Source organism: Myxine glutinosa, chromosome 13, assembly GCF_964187855.1.
Source record: "Myxine glutinosa chromosome 13, kmMyxGlut1.1, whole genome shotgun sequence".
Lineage (NCBI taxonomy): Eukaryota > Metazoa > Chordata > Myxini > Myxiniformes > Myxinidae > Myxine > Myxine glutinosa.
In genome coordinates this window covers 28360164-28381458 of record NC_136273.1, presented here as the reverse complement: position 1 = coordinate 28381458, position 21295 = coordinate 28360164, and the positions used below count along the sequence as shown (strand labels likewise).

Below are 21295 nucleotides of genomic sequence, written 5' to 3'. Positions count from 1 at the left end.
AGAACAGATGGAAGCAACAAAGGAAAACGTCATCAGTTTCCTAAACGAGACGTTTAGGCAACGCTACGTTGTGATCAAAGACCATTTTCCCGATGTGAAAACTTTCATCAGGGCTGCAAGACCCCTCCTGCAAAGAAATGACCCAATGGAAATCTCGGAGGCCCAATTTCAGCGTCTTCGGAAAGCGGTCACAAAGGCGAATAAGGAATTGCAGGCGGAGGGTGAGTTACCTTTGTAAATGGCTTTGCGAAAGATATGTATCGCATCCCTGAATATCAATGGGGGTTGTACCCCCTTACGAAAAATTCAGACAATTCAGGCGATGGAGAGGGTGAAAGCCGACATCATCCTGATACAGGAGACTCATGCTACGAACACCCTGGTTGCTGAATGGGGAAAACTTTATCGAGGGCAGTGGTGGCTGAGTGGGTTTACCACACCCAAAGCTGGTGTTGCCATCGCCTTGAGTGATAGAATCCCTGCTCGGAAGATTGTCTTTAAGGAAATTTATAAGGGACATCTGATAGCGGTGGATTTCTATTGCAACACGCAAAGGATCATCATTGTGAACGTATATGCACCGAGTGAGCCCATGGAAAGAAGAGTGTTCTTTTCCACTCTGCATGACTTTGTAAAAGGACTGGATACAACCGCTTTCATCTGTGTTGCTGGTGATTTCAATTGCACTATCAATCCTTCCGTAGACAGGACCGGTCATGAACCCCATCCAGCTTCTATGAGGATTTTGGAGAACATCATCAAAAATCAGCATTTGAAAGATGTTTGGAGGTTGCAACACCCAACTTCACGGTGCTATACGTGGTGCAGATGCCATGATGGGAGGATATCAATGGCAAGGCTAGACAGATTCTACGTGAATAAGCCAATGCTAAATGTGATGGCCACAACCCAGATACTCCCAACTGGTTTCACAGACCATTACCTGGTTTCAATGGGTTTTAATTTGCCTCTGACCTCAGGGGGTAGTGCGTATTGGTCACTTAATACCCACCTGCTGAATGATATGAGATTCAAAGAGGCTTTTCGAGCCGTGTGGGAAAGAATTCGGTCCTCCAAATTTGAACATGCTAACCTTCGACTGTGGTGGGACCTCGCAAAGGGTCAGGTCAAATCGTTCTGTCAACAATATAGTCTTTATGCCACTAAATTGAAAAATCTCTCGATTGATTCATTAAAGGCTGAAATTGCAGCCCTGGAGGAAAACATTAATACGGCTGGGAAAGACACTACAGGTGACCGGCTGCTATGGACTAAAAAGGCAATGTTGACTGAACTGGTACGGCAGCGAGCAATGGGCACCCTGGTACGCATGAGAATGAGTTATTTAACGTTGGATATGCCAAATAAGGCCTTGTTTGGTTTGGAGAACTCTGTTAAAAAATCACAACAGATTCATGGGCTACGTGCTGCTAATGGGCCAATAGTGACCTCCCAACAGGAGATTAAGTCTGTTTTGAAGGTTTTTTATACAAACTTGTACTCCCCCCAGAGCATAAGTAATGAGACCTTGCAGGAGCTGACTACCGGGCTTCCAAGACTTGAGGAAGACCAGCAACGCACATTGAACATGTCAGTTTCGGCTGCTGAACTTGAAACTGCTATGCGGAGCTTGAAGGATGGTAAAGCCTCCGGGATTGATGGTTTGCCCGGAGAGTTCTATAAGACTTTTTGGAAACTTGTGGGACCTGACCTGCTTGAGGTATTTGATGAATGCCTTCATGTTGGAGAGCTTCCCCTGTCCTGCAGAAGAGCAGTCATTTGCCTGTTGCCAAAGGCTGGGGACACTCAACTAGTCGAGAACTGGCGGCCTGTCTCATTGCTGTGTGCGGATTACAAGCTTTTGTCGAAGGCCTTAGCAAACCGTTTGGGAACTGTGATCAGCTCTATTGTGCACCCTGACCAGACCTACTGTGTACCAGGAAGGTCAATTTATGACAATATTTTTCTGATAAGGGATATTATTTCTTGTAATAAGTACTTGCGTGCCAGTTTTGGGTTGTTGTTTCTTGACCAAACAAAGGCTTTTGATCGTGTTGATCATACATATTTGTTTTCTGTTCTGGAGCGGATGGGTTTTGGCGAAACTTTCATTTCCTATGTCAAGCTGTTATACACTAACACCTTCTGCATGATGAAAGTAAACAACAGTTTATGTCCCCCTTTTCCTTTCCGTCGGGGTATCCGTCAAGGGTGTCCCCTTTCTGGACTTCTGTATATAATTGCCCTTGAACCACTCTTAGCATCCATCAGGCAGCGAATAACTCAGGATGTGGGAGCCGTTTTTGGTTTCAAGATTTGTGGTCACAGCTTATGCTGATGATGTATGTGTTCTGATTAAGGGCCCAAGTAGTGTTGCTGCGGTGCAGCGTTGCTTTAAAGACTACTCTGCGGCCTCTTCCGCCGAAGTAAATTGGGGCAAGAGTGTAGCCTTATGGTGCGGTTCAGATAACCTTTCTTTAACACTGCCACCGTCACTCCCACATAATCTAGAGTGGAAAACAGATGGAGTCAAATATCTTGGTGTCTATCTCGGCAACCAGGAAGTAGAAACGAAGAACTGGGAAGGAATGATTGAACAAATTACACACCGGTTGAAACGATGGGAAGGACTGCTGCGATCTCTTTCTTATAAAGGCCGCTCTCTTGTTATAAATAACTTGATAGCAGCAAGATTATGGCATAAACTAATTGCCTTGCAGCCACCCAAGGAGTTGATACCAGCCATCCAGCGGGTCTTGGTTAATTTCTTTTGGAATGGATACCACTGGCTTCGGCCGCAAATACTGTACCATCCTCGGAAGGAGGGTGGACATGGAATTGTGGAGGTGTCCACCCGGCTTATGGCTTTTCGCCTACAGTCTGTGCAACGTCTGTTGTATGCTGAAGAGCTGCCCTGGCGCTCATTTGCGTTTTTCTTGTTGCAACAAGCGGGAGGCCTGTGTTATGATAGGCACTTGTTCCTGGTGAACCTTGACCGTGTCAGCTTAGTTTCAATCCCAACTTTTTATCAGGGTTTGCTGAGAGTTTGGAAAGGTTTTGGGGTTCATCGTTGCCTTGAGGCTTATAATTGCCGGATGTTTATCCAAGAGCCTATTTTCTATAACGGGTTTTTTCCATGCATTCCTCATAGTCCGACTTTGATTAGGAAATTTACTCAAGGAGGAATTGGCAAAGTTTGTGACCTGAGGGATACATCTGGGACAAAATGGATGTCTGCTGGCAGGGTGGCGGCCATTCTTGGTTTAAGATCCGTGCGTATTGTCAGCCAAATTATACGCATCGTCAAGAGGAAGTTTAAGGAGTTAAATATTGGCTGGGAAGGTATAAACAATGTCGAGGATGTTCGGCTGTCTTTCCCTGAAATTAAGGTGCTCCCAGCTCTCCAGTCGAATGGTGAACTTGTCTCTCCTTTCCATTTGGCAACAAAGGCTGGTATTCACAAGCTCCTTCGAGAAAACCAAGCATCACCCTTCTCCGGAGTAACAAGAGTGGCCTTGTGGTCCGAAAGGTTAGGGCCAGGGTCTCCTGCCACGCCACTGTGGCCTAATATGTACAAATTACCTATTTACGGGTTCCTCGCAGATATCCAGTGGAGACTAGCACATTGGGCTCTCCCTACGAACACCTTTGTTCATCACCTTGACAGCTCAGTGCCAGTAGCATGCCCCTTCTGTGTACAGAAGGAGGATCTCTTTCATGCCTATGTGAAATGCGAAAGACTAATACCTCTTTTCTTGATTCTCACACACCTTTTTGATCAGTTGTCTTTTCCTTTTACTTCACATTCTTTTATTTTTGGTGTATCTTTCAGACCCTCCTGCAAGGACTCTGGTGTCCTCCTAAACTTCTTAGCTGCTGTAGCAAAATACTCAATATATAAATCGAGGAAAATTAAAATTGATAATGGGCATGGGTTCGATGTTGTACCTATGTTTAAAGGGCTGGTGTCTGCAAGAATAAGGTTAGAGTTTGATTATTATGTGGCGAATGAAAATGTCAAACTCTTTGAATGCAAATGGTGTATCAATGAAGCCTTATGTGTTGTGAATGAATCGAATTTGTGCTTTTCTTTTTAACATTAAGAACTGTTGTTTTTTTTCTATTTTTTTCTCTCCTGTAAAAATGTAACTTGACCTGGTGTGTTTTTTTTGTGAAATAAATGGTGTTTTCAATTCAATTCTTTCTCTTTTTTTTTTTCTTCTTCTTCTTCTCTCTCTCTCTCTCTCTCTCTCTCTTTCTCTTTCTCTTTCTCTTTCTCTTTCTCTCTCTCTCTCTCTCTCTCTCTCTCTCTCTCTCTCTCTCTCTCTCTCTCTCTCTCTCTCTCTCTCTCTCTCTCTCTCTCTCTCTCTCTCTCGGAAATGGCCAAGCGGTTAAATACGCTGGGACAAAATTATAGCGTTCTTGGTTCGAATCCCGTTCGAATCCCGTGGAAACATCTCCCTCCATCTCTCTCTCTCTCTCTCTCTCTCTCATTTTGAGGCTTATCAATCACTACCTTGCGCTCCCAAAGCGAAAAGCAGGGTTAGGTGATCGGTTACGTACGTGTGACGTGCGTGTCTGCATTTAAAAAATTCATTTTCTTGGCAACCGTTGGTCCAATTGACATGAAATTTTTTTTACCGTAGGAGCACCTCTGCCTGTAGAATTTTTATATTCATAATTATGATGTCATGGGTCATGTGGTACGGACGCCATCTTGGAAAAACGTTACACCTCCATATCTCCGAAACCACTCGATGGAAAAAATTGAAAAATGGCTTATTGTCAAGTACTCCCCATGGGGAGGGAATAAGATATGTTGATGGTGATGTCATCGGTGCCTTCATTATGACGTCATAATTCGACAAGTGCAATGCTTGATCTGATTAGTATGAAAAAAAAATTCTCTGCAATTGTTGGTCTGATGGACACAAAGTTTTCACCGTATTAGCACCTCCTCCTGCAGAATATTTTAATGATAATTATGATATAATAGGTCATGTGGTACAGGCACCATCTTGAAAAAAGCAAAAAACGTTACACCTCTATATCTCCGAAACCGCTCCATGGAAAAAAAAAATCAAAACATGGCTCATTGTAGAGAACTCTCCATGGGGAATAAGATATGTCAATGATGATGTCATTGGTGCCTTAATTATGATGTTATAATTCGACAGGGGCAACGCTTAGTCTGATCAGTTTGAAATTTCTTGAGGGTGATCTACGCAACAATTATATCAGGGTATATAAATTTATGATGTCATCGTTCACGTGGTCTGGCAGCCACATTAGATCAACGAAAAAAACCCTTCAAAAACAGAAGAGTTGGCTCGCACCAAGTTGACTGCGCAGGGTAAGTATTATATGAATACCATCTAGTTTGTAATTTTGTCAGGGTGCCGGCAACCGCTCACCGAATTTTTGCGAAGGATACCTTGGGATCTTTAACAGCTACCAAACTAATACTAACAGCATGGGATGCCCAGTTTAACGTCCATCCGAGGGACGGCACACACGTTGATGCATCTCCCTACCCAGTTTACAGCTGGGTCAGGATTCAAACACAGGCTAGACGAATCAGGGGTGAATGTGTATACCTCCAGGCCATCCTTCCACCCCCAAATTAATTTCCAACATAATCACAATGATAATGATTATTATTGTTGTGATCATCTTGTTTACGTACCAAGTATCTGTGTCAGGAAGTAGGAGGCCTCAAGCATGAATGTATAGCGGATCAATGCCTTGTCTTTGGAGTGCAAAGACTTCCATAACGACATGGAAATACCTGCACACTCACAAAATATACAATCATACCCGTGAAAATTCTGCGGCACCGTACCCATGAACACTGCAATCTGTCCCTACGCACGACACCAAAACTCTCAAGTAGAGTACATTAATGCACAAAGGACAGGAGCCATGAATAAAAAGTTGGGGCAATGTTTTGGAGTTCAGTGTGGAGCAAATTCAAAATACCAACAATGTGGTCTGAGTGCATCGAATTAAATAATCATCGTTAATGTACCACACTCTTTACACATCATCATAACCTTTCCTGCAGGACAAGTGTTACACTGGGTGCTTTCCCAGAAGTCAGCAGGGGAGGAAGTTGGAATTTGGCCAGGATGCCAGGCAAGGGGTAGAAAGGAAGAGCAAATTCAAAGAGTAGGAAGATGTGAGGAATAAAAATCAATGAAGGAAAGTGAAGCATTGAAAAAAAGAGGATACATGGGCCAGTAATATGTGAGTAGACAGTGAAGTGTTTAAGGAAATATAGTGCGATCCTACTCTTCGCTCCAAGGCTTCGGACAAGGCAGTTTGAGCTGCCACCTGGAAATGTCCATTGCACTGATATGATATTATAAGGATATACAATTTCTAATGTGACATTATTATCAACTATAAACCCTTTCACTGACATCTCACGAATATGTGGTGTTCCATACTTGTTATCCTTGATAGCCCCATGATACGTCCCCTCATGCATCCATCATATACGCAGGCAAATCATTTCTCTGCCTCTCTGTATATGGAATTCTCTGGAGCTCGAGAATCAATGGTTTATTTTGGTCAGGAATCTACGAGTGAACTGTAATGTATATTAATGATCAATCCACAATATTACTTTGCCTACTCTCTCCACTCCTCTCCTCTCCTCGGTGTGTGTCTTCTTCAACTCTCTCTCCAATGCCCTGCCCTCTCCTCCACTCCACTACCCAGTCTTTTACTTCCATGCCTTCTCCTCCACTCCACTCCACTGCTGCCCTCTCCTTCACTCCACTCCACTGCTGCCCTCTCCTCCACTCCACTCCACTGCTGCCCTCTCCTCCACTCCACTGCTGCCCTCTCCTTCACTCCACTCCACTGCTGCCCTCTCCTCCACTCCACTCCACTGCTGCCCTCTCCTCCACTCCACTGCTGCCCTCTCCTCCACTCCACTCCTCTGCTGCCCTCTCCTTCACTCCACTCCACTGCTGCCCTCTCCTCCACTCCACTCCACTGCTGCCCTCTCCTCCACTCCACTGCTGCCCTCTCCTCCACTCCACTCCTCTGCTGCCCTCTCCTCCGCTCCCCCACTGCCCTCTCCTCCGCTCCCCCGCTGCCCTCTCCTCTGCTCCCCCGCTGCCCTCTCCTCCACTCCCCCGCTGCCCTCTCCTCCACTCCACTCCACTGCTCCCCTGCTGCCCTCTCCTCCGCTCCCCTGCTGCCCTCTCCTCCACTCCCCTGTTGCCCTCTCCTCCACTCTGCTCTGCTCCCCTGCTGCCCTCTCCTCCACTCTGCTTCCCTGCTGCCCTATCCTCCACTCTGCTCCCCTGTGGCCCTCTCCTCCACTCCACTGCTCCCCTGGTGCCCTCGTCTCCGCTCCCCTGCTGCCCTCCCCTCCACTCCGCTCCCCTGCTGCCCTCATCTCCGCTCCCCTGCTGCCCTCGTCTCCGCTCCCCCCTGATGCCCATCCCTCCACTCTGCTCCCCTGCTGCCCTTTCCTCCACTCTGCTCCCCTGCTGCCCTAATCTCTGCTCCCCTGCTGCCCTCGTCTCCGCTCCCCTGCTGCCCTCTCCTCCACTCGGCTCCCCTGCTGCCCTCTCCTCCACTCTGCTCCCCTGCTGCCCTCTCCTCCACTCTGCTCCCCTGCTGCCCTCTCCTCCACTCCCCTGCTGCCCTCTCCTCCGCTGCCCTCTCCTCCGCTCCCCTGCTGCCCTCTCCTCCGCTCCCCTGCTGCCCTCTCCTCCACTCCCCTGCTGCCCTCTCCTCCGCTCCCCTGCTGTCCTCTCCTCCGCTCCCCTGCTGTCCTCTCCTCCGCTCCCCTGCTGCCCTCTCCTCCGCTCCCCCGCTGCCCTCTCCTCCGCTCCCCCGCTGCCCTCTCCTTCGCTCCCCCGCTGCCCTCTCCTCCGCTCCCCCGCTGCCCTCTCCTCCGCTCCCCCGCTGCCCTCTCCTCCGCTCCCCCGCTGCCCTCTCCTCCGCTCCCCCGCTGCCCTCTCCTCCGCTCCCCCGCTGCCCTCTCCTCCGCTCCCCAGCTGCCCTCTCCTCCGCTCCTCTGCTGCCCTCTCCTCCGCTCCCCCGCTGCCCTCTCCTCCGCTCCCCCGCTGCCCTCTCCTCCGCTCCCCTGCTGCCCTCTCCTCCGCTCCCCAGCTGCCCTCTCCTCCGCTCCCCTGCTGCCCTCCCCTCTTCTCCCCTGCTGCCCTCTCCTCTGCTCCCCTGCTGCCCTCTCCTCCGCTCCCCTGCTGCCCTCTCCTCCGCTCCCCTGCTGCCCTCTCCTCCGCTCCCCTGCTGCCCTCTCCTCCGCTCCCCTGCTGCCCTCTCCTCCGCTCCCCTGCTGCCCTCTCCTCCGCTCCCCCGCTGCCCTCTCCTCCGCTCCCCCGCTGCCCTCTCCTTCGCTCCCCTGCTGCCCTCTCCTCCGCTCCCCCGCTGCCCTCTCCTCCGCTCCCCTGCTGCCCTCTCCTCCGCTGCCCTCTCCTCCGCTCCCCCGCTGCCCTCTCCTCCGCTCCCCCGCTGCCCTCTCCTCCGCTGCCCTCTCCTCCGCCCCCCTGCTGCCCTCTCCTCCGCTCCCCAGCTGCCCTCTCCTCCGCTCCCTTGCTGCCCTCTCCTCCGCTCCTCTGCTGCCCTCTCCTCCGCTCCCCCGCTGCCCTCGTCTCCGTTCCCTTGCTCTCTCTGTCCACCCTTCCCTGTCTCCACTCCCCTATAAACTCTAACCATAACTCCTCTTTACCCATTTGTTAATCTACCTGCTGGTTGTCTCGTTACCCTTCCGTCCTTCTCACCTCACTCTCCCATGAGGCACTTTTTTGTACGACATAAAGTGGTCAACATTCAGAGCCTGAGCGTGAGAGGGAAAGTGCAACATGAAAAGGGATGCAAGACAATGTGGGAAGAAATAATTATACAAAAGTTAGAGGAACAGCAAAACCAAAACTAAATTGTAAAATAAAGTGTTATTAACAATTAACAAGATGCAACTCACACATCATCGCTCCACCATAAAGCCTTGTGGTTTGTCGCGCTCTTCTTCCTCTCTCCACAAGCATGAGCAAGTGAAGATAATCTGGCAAAAACAATGCCTGTGCAACAACGCAAGTTTTGAATAACGATGAGATTTATGAACGAGCCAGTGACCCCAGATTGCTTGATTTAATGAAATACACGAGTTGAAGTATACTTACCATGGCAGCGACAACTGTGAACATCGCTGCAGACACAAATTGCCAGAACCTGCGAACACACAACGTAGGATTGGCCAGAATGTCATCGTGATTAGACAACCAATCTCTAGAGTTGCAGCCATGACCCAAACACCTAATAACGTAAAGGTGTACCAACTTGGTGGTGTCCATTATGAATCATCGACTGGAAAAAGCATCTCCAAGTTTTAGTTATCCGTTTTGACTCATCAGGTTGTCATGGGTACGGTATCAGGTAAGTGAGATGCGAAATGTGGTTAAAGGTATGTGGAATATATGGCTAACATTTCCACGGGATAGAGCGAGGCCTTCAGCAAACATATGAGTGTTTTTACAAAGGATTCAAAGGAATTTCACATTGCTTGCTGAAGGATGATTTATTGTGGTGCTAAAATCGGAATTGTGAATCACGTTATATTCCTATTCCAATGCATCCTCAAGGGAAATAAATCCCAGAAGCTGTTCTTATTATGTGCAGGCCACCAACATGCACAGAATAAAATTAGAGTTCAGAGAACACCTTATACCCCACGTAGTCTTGAGAAACAAGGACATTGGTAGGGTCTGCGAGCGTCAAATTTGATTGGTCGAGATGACGTAAAATGCTGGAATATTTTGTCCAGGTACTGCTAAATGAAAGGATTTTGAAAGTGACAAAAATATTTTAAAGGTCGTAGAAAAACAAGACCGAAAGTCTTACAGCGGCGTAGCCGGGCTTGTTTGCTACTTTAGTTCAAGATAGACGTAATGACGCAGCGTCGGCCGAACACAAAACTATCGCTACTTTATTATATAGAAGACTAGCCAAATGCACCCAGCGTTGCCCGGGTTCTTTTTGAATTAGTCTAGTAGGAAGACTAGGTCCCCCTGCACCCCCCGGAGATATACTTCTAATCAGTGTTTCTAGATTGGAAAAAATGTGTAGAAAATGACTAGCTATGGCCCCAAGCTGAAAAAATGTCCCACATACCATTTTTATGCAAATTACTGCTGCCATTATCAAAAAAAACGATTTTTGACATATCTCAGCCAATATTGCAGATAATTGAAAAATGAAGGTGTCTAGACCCATGTTTTGAAGGGCATAGATCATGATAGAACTATTCATAACATGATTACATGTGTCTATGGTATACTAGTATGCTAATTAGTGCTTTATTTACAAAATAATCACAGTTTTACAAATGATAAGGATACGTTAATACTGCAGATAACTTAACATGGTACATAAGGGGTCTAAACCCAGGTATTTTCAAGGTTAAATGTCAACAAGATGCTCCTGAGTCTTGCATAGGGGCGGGACATTGGCAGTAACATTGGTACCACTCAACTTTTCTTCCCACCATTGACTTTGTATTGCGAGAGATTTTCACTTGCTTATTTAAAGGTTTCTCACCCAGCCCACGTAAAATCTACCAACTCCTGCTGTTAACTCCCAAACATATTTTTTTATGTTATCCAATCACAGTGCAGAAATGACAGACTAGAGATCCAAATTAGTGCTGCTATAGCTGCCATTTTACATTTCCATCCATGTAACATGCGCGCTCGCGCGCTCGTATCAATTGGTAATGTCGCGCGCTCGTATCAATTGGTAACGTTGATGTTATTGAATACCTCAGTTGAAAGTTCAGTCTTCCATTCCATCTGTGTGTTGTTCTTGGTATTCATCCTCCAATCTAGCCAGGTAAGATGCTAACTATAATGTTACTCACACTCTTGACTTCAGTTTCTGCATGAAATCATAAACAGGCAGAATAACAGCTGAGCCAGCTAGCACCATGTTAGCTAACGTTAAAGCTAGCCTCATCTATGTACAGTATGTTCCTAATGTCGGTGTAACTTAAACTTTTGTTAATGCCAAACATGAGACATATCTGTTGACTTCTGTATATGAATTGAACCAGAAAGAGGCACGACAGCTGAGCTAGCTACAGTAACTTAGCACAATGTTTCATTGGCCTAGATAGCTAACGTTAGTGTGGAAGAATTTAGATGTTTTAGCTATTAGCACTTTTGATGCCACTAAACATGGTTTAGTCAGCTAAAAAGTACCCTAGTGTAGAACATGACTCAGAACCTCTGTTACCTCACTGAAAACTCAGAGCCTCCTTTCACAGGCACTTTTAACATCATTCGTGATTTCTTATTTGTCATTTAACAGTGATGGTAGACATCGACAGCAAGCATGCCCAAAAGAAAACGGAGTGTAGAACCTGCAGCCCAAAGCTCTCCTCCTACATGCATCCTTCATGTACCATCCATGTCTGATCATGGGGATTTCACGCCCCTCCGTAAAATTAAAGGATCTGCTTCAGAAAAACTGCAACTGCTTCAAAAGATCCGGGATAGACGTCTCAACCAACCGCATGACTCCCCATGTCGTATGCAATCAGTATGTGATCAGATCCCGGCAACTCTTCCTGATGACCTAGAAAGAGTAGGATATCACAGCAAGTGTTATAAGCACTTTGTCCGCCACTTTCATCGTCTGGGAGATGATACAGAACCAGGGCCATCAACCTCATCATGGCATCACTCTCCTCGTAAACCAGGAGGTTCTGCTGAACCCATCTTCCCGCCAGAGTGTATATTTTGTGAGAAAGTTGAGACCAAAGATGCTCATCGCAATACTGAGAGGCCTACAACCTTCCCATCCTTTAAAAACAAAGAAAATGCATGGGAGCAAATCGAAACACGGGCTGAGAAAATGGGTCTCTATCGACTCCATCGAAAGGTGAAAAACAAAGACCTCTTTGCATGTGAGGCCAAACACCATCCGTCATGTTTTAAAGCTTTCCGCACAGCATTCTACAACTATGAGCGTGCGATTCACAGAGCCGAAGCACCAAAGGAGCAGGCTTGCATGTCAGCCGCCCATGAAAAGGCATTCAACTCAGTACTGGAACACATTCAAACCCAGGTCATCCAGCAGAATAAAGTTCTACAGCTTTCTTCCTTGCGCTTGCTCTATGTCGAGGAACTGAAACTGAATGGATATGAGAACTCAAATTATCGGTCAGAGAAACTACTGAAACGCCTACAGAATGACCCAATCAAGGAGCATATCCACTTCACGAAGGTTGATCATGACAAATGTGATGTCATTTCTTTCTGGCTTGTGCACAGCTCAAACATAACAGTTTCCAATGCTCTCGCACGAGCATTCACACTCGGAAGCACAAACAAGAACCAAAATGTTGCCCTCCAACTTCGCCAGGGTATTCAGCCCATTCTGGCTGGACCAGCAACCAGGAAGCCATATGACTTCAAAATGTTCCTTGCAAATGACGACAACAAAAAGCAGATGTGCCAGCTTCTTCTGAAAGTGTGGAGTGGACAAGAGGCAGCTACCAGGCTGGAGAGAACAGAGATGGCTGTGCTGATCGTGGAGGGGAAGGCCCACCAACTTGCCTCAACGAATGGCAAGGTAAAATTGAAAGCCCTTCGTGAATGGCGATTCAATTTGTAATTTTTCCTGAAAAAAAGGTGATTACCTGTGATGTTTGTCTAGATCTGAAACTGGCAGTGACTGGTGATTGAAATGCGGTGCCTTTTTGTGTTTCAGGTCGAGGTACGTGAACTCCCCACGATCTACAGCAACCAGGAAGAGACTGATACCAGGGTGGTTCTGTACCTCCATCATGCTGCTACCATCGGATACAAGAACGCTGTAGTCAGAACACCGGACACAGACATCCTCCTGATCCTGCTCCACCATGCCCACAACATCAAGCTGACGGTGTACCTGGATACAGGGTCAGGGAAGCATCGCCAACTTGTCAACGTCTCTGAGCTGGCAGAATCCCTGGGAGAGGACTACTGTGCCACTCTCCTGGGGTACTATGTGTTCAGCGGAGAAGACTGCACCAGTGCCTTCAAAGGGAAGGGAAAAGTCGGGCCCTTGAAAAAGCTGGAGAAGAATCCCAGGTTTCACAGGGCATTCGGTGAACTGGGTGACAACTGGGATGCCAACCCTGAGGTGGAGAGGCAGTTAGAAAAATTCACCTGTGTGATGTACGGCCAGAGTCGCGAGTCATCAGTGGACATTGTCCGTGCCAAGCTGCTACGAAAAATGGTGGGAGAGGACAAGACCCTCACATCTAAGTCCAAGGTTGATCTGGCTCGCCTTCCTCCATGCCAGTCTGCCCTGAAGCCGCACATCCAGCGTGTGAACCACCGCGTAGCATTGTACAAAAGAGCCGATCAACCTATCATCGAAAAGCCAAAACCTTATGAGGAGCAAGGATGGATAAGGACTGATGAAGGACTGTTGAAACCAATGTGGTCCAGTGGTCCCATCCTACCAACCTCACTGGTGGATCTTCTGAACACAGGAGAGCACGAAGAGGAGGAGGAAGAGGAAGGAGAAGAAGAGTTTGACTCTGACGATTTCGATGAAAATGATGATGACTGACTCAGTGTAGAATCACTAATGCTAATGATGTTTATCTAAAACAAGCAAGAGAAGAGTGGTCACATTGAGTGCTAGGACTATTTTGACAGTTGTAATATTTAGAAAAATAAAACTTTGTGTTAACGTCTGTGTAGACGGACCTTAATATGAGTCTATTATTTCGTAAAACTGTGATTATTTTGTAAATAAAGCACTAATTAGCATACTAGTATACCATAGACACATGTAATCATGTTATGAATAGTTCTATCATGATCTATGCCCTTCAAAACATGGGTCTAGACACCTTCATTTTTCAATTATCTGCAATATTGGCTGAGATATGTCAAAAATCGTTTTTTTGATAATGGCAGCAGTAATTTGCATAAAAATGGTATGTGGGACATTTTTTCAGCTTGGGGCCATAGCTAGTCATTTTCTACACATTTTTTCCAATCTAGAAACACTGATTAGAAGTATATCTCCGGGGGGTGCAGGGGGACCTAGTCTTCCTACTAGACTAAATGAATTTACTACTATAATTCAGCTTTTACTCGTGGCCGTAGAAGATTGACTACTATAATTCAGCTCAGCTTTTAATTGTGAAATGGGCCCAGCCCGGCCGAAGCGGCCTCGACCGGTCTCGTCACCTAGCCTATAACCTTCCCGGGGCCGATCCCGACATTTTTTGTTCTTTTTGAATGAATTTACTACTATAATTCAGCTTTTACTCGCGGCCGTAGAAGATTGACTACTATAATTCAGCTCAGCTTTTAATTGTGAAATGGGCCCAGCCCGGCCGAAGCGGCGTCACCTAGCCTATAACCTTCCCGAGGCCCGTCCTGACATTTTTTGTGTCAAAGGTTACCTCCTATCTTTCACCGTTCAGGAGATTAGCGTGTGCAGACAAACAAACAAACAAACAAAAACTTTCTTTTATATATTATACAAGATATATTTTAACCTCCAGTAACTTTGCAGTCACTACGAAGGGATTAGTGTTACGATTACATTTATTATAATATTAACGTTACGTTGTCATTATTACGAAAATGATATTACTATAAAAAAAACCGAGGCTAATTCCTTACTTCTGCGGTTACACCAGTTATCATCGATTCATGAACCATACACCGCTTCAGTCCACTAACTTTCCCATTCACGACATTGGGATTGAAGCATTATGTTTATATTTACTATATTATTATTATTATTACGAAAACGATACTACTGAAACGATACACTACTGTTTTAAGAAACCTTGGCTCAATTTGTCCGAAGCGGTCCGAAGGTGAGGCATAAAGCCGAGGGCCTAAACGTATTGTTGGAAGATCCGAAACGTCTATGCTTTCGATATTTGATGATCATTTTAACAATCGGTTTGTTTGTGTTTCACACTGAATGAAAAACGTAAAGGGAGAGCATGGCGATTGTGATATATGACAGGTCCGACGATATGTTCAGCATGAACGAAATTGGAATCAAAATGGAGTGTGGAGTCAGCCGCTGTACCGCCATAATGACATCAGACGTAATCACATCACCCTGTCATGTGACGAGATCCTCAGCTCTGATTGGTATACATTCGAGGGGACATACATACGGAAGGACAAACACTGTTCTAGACGGCTTTGCCCTATAGTCTACACCGTAAAAAATATCAGAAGTTTACCGTCGTCATTGCTGCAGTGTCTTTAACACCACATTATTTCACACCTTACATTAGTTGTTTGTGTCATTTATGACGTCATTAAAAAACAGTAAGTTTCCTGTTTGGAATGATTTTCAATTCTGTTTGACTGCCAGGCAGTTTCAAATTGATTATTATAAAAATATACTGAATGTAAATGTTGATTATTCAGACGCACGGTTTTTGAACCCCACATATTGAGCTCGTAGTGTATTACATAACCCACATATCATGGTTTTGAAAGAGACCTACTTCAAAGGATAAAAATCCAAAAACAATTGTCAAAGACAATGAGCCTCCTAAAGAAAGTTTTGCAAGCTCATTTTAAGTTTCAGTCTTAGACAGAAAAACTGAGACAATAAAGTAACAAGAGAATGGAGTCGGAACCTCAAGCCGAGCGGCTCCCGCCTGGAAAACTTGGATTCATTGCCAAGTACTTGGCTAATCTGAGGGTAAGAGAAGAATTTGAAAAAGATTACAGAAAGAGGTATATTGATCTCAGTTGCTCAAACAAAAAAATTACAATTGTCAAGAAAAACACATTTCAAACAATCCGTAATGTGCCAAAGTATTCGATTATAAAGGCTCCACAAAATAAAATGAGGAAGATGAAGCATTAGAGAAGACTGTGCATGTGCTAATAATTAAATAATGATGCGAATAAATAATGCATAGATGACAAAATTAGTTGTATTTGGAAAGAAGGAGCCAAGACTACAGCTTCAAGAGAGATGGCATCGTCGTGCTCATACCTTGCAACGATGCGCCTCTCCCTCGTCATCCGAACCTCCAACACCCAGAACCTTCCTCGTCTTCAGTCGGCTCAGCAGATCCGACTGGCTGTTCTTTTTGAGTAATGGAGCATGGGGTGAGACTTTGGAATTTCTCTCACCTTCTCCAGAAACTCCTTCACCTTCGGCAGCAACATTAGGAGGAGAATGTGGCCTCCGCTCATTCTCCGCAGCCTTCATCACGTGACAGTGAGCAGCTAAGCTTGACATTTGCTCATTGTCAGCCATAGCAGGCCAGCTGCGATTCCTGTGGATTTATCTTATTTGGTGATTGGTCCTTAGAAAGAAGCAGCCCTGACTGGTGATAAAAAGGCAGGATCTTGCTTGGTGAGGAAAACTGGTTGAGGCTGAAGCCTAATGAAATAAATAAACAAGCAAACAAATTCACAGCATGCTCCTAATTTTTAACGACACTTTATCAAGCATTGTATTTTACAAAGACTTTTGACATATATATATATTGTTACAGACGCGGTTGTGGATGTTGGTTTACCGAGCGGTTTGGTATGACCACGTCTGCACAGTTTACCCGATTCCACTCGAACGTTGCCGAGTCGCGCTACGCTAAATCAATGAAGGAAAAGGACACAACGGCTGGGATTAAAATCACACGACACCAGGGATACGGTTCTCAAGACCTCCGGAGGAGGTTATATTAGGGCGGAAGGTCAGATTACAACTACAAGAGGGACAGCATAGAAAGACAGGCACTTAGACACACTTATCTTATTCCCTGACAGACGACAGATAAACAGGACAAAAACTGACTCACACGGGGATTGATGGCAAGGAAAGCGGGCAGTCGATGGCTCAAGGTGCACCGTTCTCGGAGGGGGTGCACCGTTCTCGGAGGTACTGCAATACCGGGTCGATGCGTGGAGCTCGCTCAGCGCTTGGAGGTGGTGACTGGCTCTTCTTCAAGCTGGGGGCGCATCTCTCGTCACGTCCAGTAAGTCGCTGCGTATATCCGGCGGGGAGTGACACGCCCTCGGCTCGTTAGCTCCGCCCCAGATGGAATCGGTCCGCCCTTCTTATTGGGTGCGGGGGGGTTACCAGGCTCCGCCCTTGACGAGGAGCTGACAGCCAGCCCCTTCGTGGTAACCCCGTGGAGCGCATGGTCAATGGCGGCTAACCGAGCCGGTGTGAGGACGCACACTCCCCGCGCGCGCCGTTGTTGTAGTTGTTGTTGTAGTTGTTGTTGTAGTTGTTGTTTGGGGAAGAAGATGGGAGGAGGTATGGGAAGGTCCTAAACTCACTACTGGTGCCATATAATCACATTCTGGTGCAACGAAGAGTCAGAATTAATGGAAACGAGTCCTTAACTGACATAGACTAAGAATAACTAGCAAGATGTCCGAAAGTTGTCTACGTGAGATGCGGTGGACCTGGGCACGACATTTAATGGGGGAAAAAGGGGAAGGTCGGTTCTACAGAGTGTTATTTACAGGCAATGGGACTAGGGAATGGGGGATTGGGGATAGTTGGGGAGTATTGGGGAAATAGGGGAGTATTTACAAGCGGATATTGAGGCCAAGTCCCATATCCGCAACAATATATATCTATATATATAAAACACAGTTTGTGTGTGTGTGTGTAATGTTACCGATAGACTCCTAAACGGAGAGGCTCACGTACTTGATATTTGGCACAAACATGGCCATTGAGCCTGGGAAGAACATGGCCGACCTAAAAATTTATTTCATAATATTTTTTTACCATATTTTTACCTCAGCGCATTTCAGCGAGGAATAATATCTGACCGGTGGCAGAGCAGCGCGCTGATTCGCTCAGAGCGATCACGTGATGTTCCTTGCCGCCATTAACTCAGTTACGCGTTTGCACGTATTTCAGAGCGAAAAGTGATTGCGTTTTTTCACATTTCAGCGAGGAACATTGCCATTCACACCACATAGGTTTTTTTTTCTTTAATCTTTAGATCCATATTTTTTGCCATAACGTAGCGCATTATGGCTCTCTCGAGCTCGAGTTAGCCAATCACCTGGGAGCATGAGGCCACGTTGGCCACGCCCACGACACGACGCAGAGTTGCAATCGTGCGTTTGTGTCGTTTCTTACCACGTGTAAACGTGGTATTTTGTCTACGAGTATTTTGAATTTGGTATTTTGAATTTGTCTACGAGTGAGTGACTGGAAGACTGACTGTGATAAAGGCAATGGCACCGAAGAAAAGAAATTTGTCACGTTCAACCTCCCGAGCAAGGAAAATCGCTGATCGGAGACTCCATGAAGCCGATGAAGATACTTTTCACCATCGACAAGCCAATGAAGAACGTGTCTCTAGATTCAGACAGCGAGAGACAGAAGATGAGACAGAGTCTTGGTCTTTGTCTTTCCCTCGTGGTCCCCATGTGCTGTCTTTGTCTTTCCGTCGTGGTCCCCATGTGCTGTCTTTGTCTTTCCCTCGTGGTCCCACTGTACTGTCTTTGTCTTTCCCTCGTGGTCCCCCTGTGCTGTCTTTGTCTTTCCCTCGTGGTCCCACTGTACTGTCTTTGTCTTTCCCTCGTGGTCCCCCTGTGCTGTCTTTGTCTTTCCCTCGTGGTCCCCATGTGCTGTCTTTGTCTTTCCCTCGTGGTCCCACTGTACTGTCTTTGTCTTTCCCTCGTGGTCCCCCTGTGCTGTCTTTGTCTTTCCCTCGTGGTCCCACTGTACTGTCTTTGTCTTTCCCTCGTGGTCCCCCTGTGCTGTCTTTGTCTTTCCCTCGTGGTCCCACTGTACTGTCTTTGTCTTTCCCTCGTGGTCCCCCTGTGCTGTCTTTGTCTTTCCCTCGTGGTCCCACTGTACTGTCTTTGTCTTTCCCTCGTGGTCCCCCTGTGCTGTCTTTGTCTTTCCCTCGTGGTCCCACTGTACTGTCTTTGTCTTTCCCTCGTGGTCCCCCTGTGCTGTCTTTGTCTTTCCCTCGTGGTCCCCCTGTGCTGTCTTTGTCTTTCCCTCGTGGTCCCCCTGTGCTGTCTTTGTCTTTCCCTCGTGGTCCCACTGTACTGTCTTTGTCTTTCCCTCGTGGTCCCCCTGTGCTGTCTTTGTCTTTCCCTCGTGGTCCCACTGTACTGTCTTTGTGTTTCCCTCGTGGTCCCACTGTGCTGTCTTTGTCTTTCCCTCGTGGTCCCCATGTGCTGTCTTTCCCTCGCGGTTGTCAGCTCTTTCACGAGCCTCGATTCAGTATAGAAAAAAAAAAGAAAAAAAAAAAGAGGCACGTCTAAACGCCAATCAACAATGTCTGGCGAGGGCCAGACAGCGAGAGACAGAAGATGAGACAGAGGCCCGTCTAAACGCCAATCAACAATGTCTGGCGAGGGCCAGACAGCGAGAGACAGAAGATGAGACAGAGGCACGTCTAAACGCCAATCAACAACGTCTGGCGAGGGCCAGACAGCGAGAGACAGAAGATGAGACAGAGGCACGTCTAAACGCCAATCAACAACGTCTGGCGAGGGCCAGACAGCGAGAGACAGAAGATGAGACAGAGGCACATCTAAACGCCAATCAACAACGTCTGGCGAGGGCCAGACAGCGAGAGACAGAAGATGAGACAGAGGCACGTCTAAACGCCAATCAACAACGTCTGGCGAGGGCCAGACAGCGAGAGACAGAAGATGAGACAGAGGCACGTCTAAACGCCAATCAACAACGTCTGGCGAGGGCCAGACAGCGAGAGACAGAAGATGAGACAGAGGCACGTCTAAACGCCAATCAACAATGTCTGGCGAGGGCCAGACAGCGAGAGACAGAAGATGAGACAGAGGCACGTCTGAACGCTAATCAACAACGTGTGGCGAGGGCCAGACAGCGAGAGACAGAAGATGAGACAGAGGCACGTCTAAACGCCAATCAACGCGAGGGCCAGACAGCAGGAGACAGAAGAACAGCGCCAAAAACGACTCAACAACTGGCAACCATCAGGCAGACGGCAGCCGGCCATTGCATGGGAGAAGGCTGCATTCAGTTACAATCCGAACACTGACTACGCCTCAAACGTTGATATTGGCTCCATGTCGTTCACCTGTCAGTTTTGCCATGCCTTGAAATGGAAGGGAGAAACACCAGGAATGTGTTGCAGGGGAGGCAATGTCCTTTTGCCTTCTCTCCAATCTCCACCGGAACCTTTGAAAGAACTACTTCAATCAACTACGACTCAATCCAGACACTTCCTGAAGGAAATCCGTAATTACAACTCTTCGTTCCAAATGACTTCGTTTGGAGCAGATCGCGTCGTCACTGAGCAAGGATTCATGCCTACATTCAAGGTGCAAAGCCAGTTATACCACCTCATTGGCTCTATCCACCCTCAACCAGGTGAGCAACCAAAATTTTTACAAATCTATTTTATGGGTGACTACCGAGAAGAAGCTGCCCAACCCCCCGACCCCCCTCCCTCCCCTCCCCCCTCTCCTCCCCTCCCCCCCCTCTTCTCCCCTCCCCCCCCTCTTCTCCCCTCCCCCCCCTCTTCTCCCCTCCCCCCCCTCTTCTCCCCTCCCCCCCCTCTTCTCCCCTCCCCCCCCCCTCTTCTCCCCTCCCCCCCTCTTCTCCCCTCCCCCCCTCTTCTCCCCTCCCCCCTCCCCCTCCTCCCCCTCCCCCCCTCCCCCCTCCTCCCCGTTCCCTTCCCCCTCCCCTCCCCCGCCCGGCAATGCCGGGTACTTCTGCTAGTATATATATATATAGATATATAGATATATATATATATATATATATATATATATATATATATATATGTATATATATATATATATATATATATATATATATATATATATATATATATATATATATATATATATATATATATATATATATATATACGTCTATATATATATATATATATATATATATATATATATATATATATATATATGTATATATATATATATATATATATATATATATATATATATATGTATATATATATATATATATATATATATATATATATATATATATATATATATATATATATATATTTATATATATATACGTCTATATATATATATATATATATATATATATATATATACGTCTATATATATATATATATATATATATATATATTTACATATATATATATATATATATATATATATATATATATATATATATATATATATATATATATATAGTACCTATAGAAAGTCTACACCCCCTTTTAAAACTTTCACCTTTTGTTGCCTTATAGTCTGGAATTAAATTGCATTAAACGAGACTTTTTCACCTTTATTTACACATCGTA

At 46.2% G+C, this 21295-nt stretch overlaps 2 protein-coding genes across 4 annotated transcripts in view; one reads left to right on the top strand and one right to left on the bottom strand.

Moving 5' to 3' along the window:
* LOC137438743 (tumor protein p53-inducible protein 11) overlaps window positions 1–21295 on the bottom strand; it is a 71833-nt gene that overhangs the window by 19204 nt on the left and 31334 nt on the right. For 2 of the 3 annotated variants that reach the window (XM_068134053.2, XM_068134054.2), the window contains exons 2-6: window positions 16018–16410; window positions 15653–15711; window positions 9162–9210; window positions 8963–9059; window positions 5687–5788 (exon numbers count right to left, since the gene is read on the bottom strand). In XM_068134053.2, coding sequence (XP_067990154.2) covers window positions 5687–5788; window positions 8963–9059; window positions 9162–9210; window positions 15653–15711; window positions 16018–16284 — 574 coding nt within the window. In that variant the 5' untranslated portion in view covers window positions 16285–16410. The remainder of the gene's footprint in view (window positions 1–5686; window positions 5789–8962; window positions 9060–9161; window positions 9211–15652; window positions 15712–16017; window positions 16411–21295) is intronic. The other variant, XM_068134055.2, reaches the window with a different exon arrangement.
* LOC144888704 (uncharacterized) lies at window positions 12454–13942 on the top strand. The gene is made up of 2 exons (XM_078767701.1): window positions 12454–12609; window positions 12748–13942. The coding sequence occupies exons 1-2, from the start codon at window positions 12454–12456 to the stop codon at window positions 13594–13596; spliced, it is 1005 nt and encodes a 334-aa protein (XP_078623827.1). The 3' UTR covers window positions 13597–13942.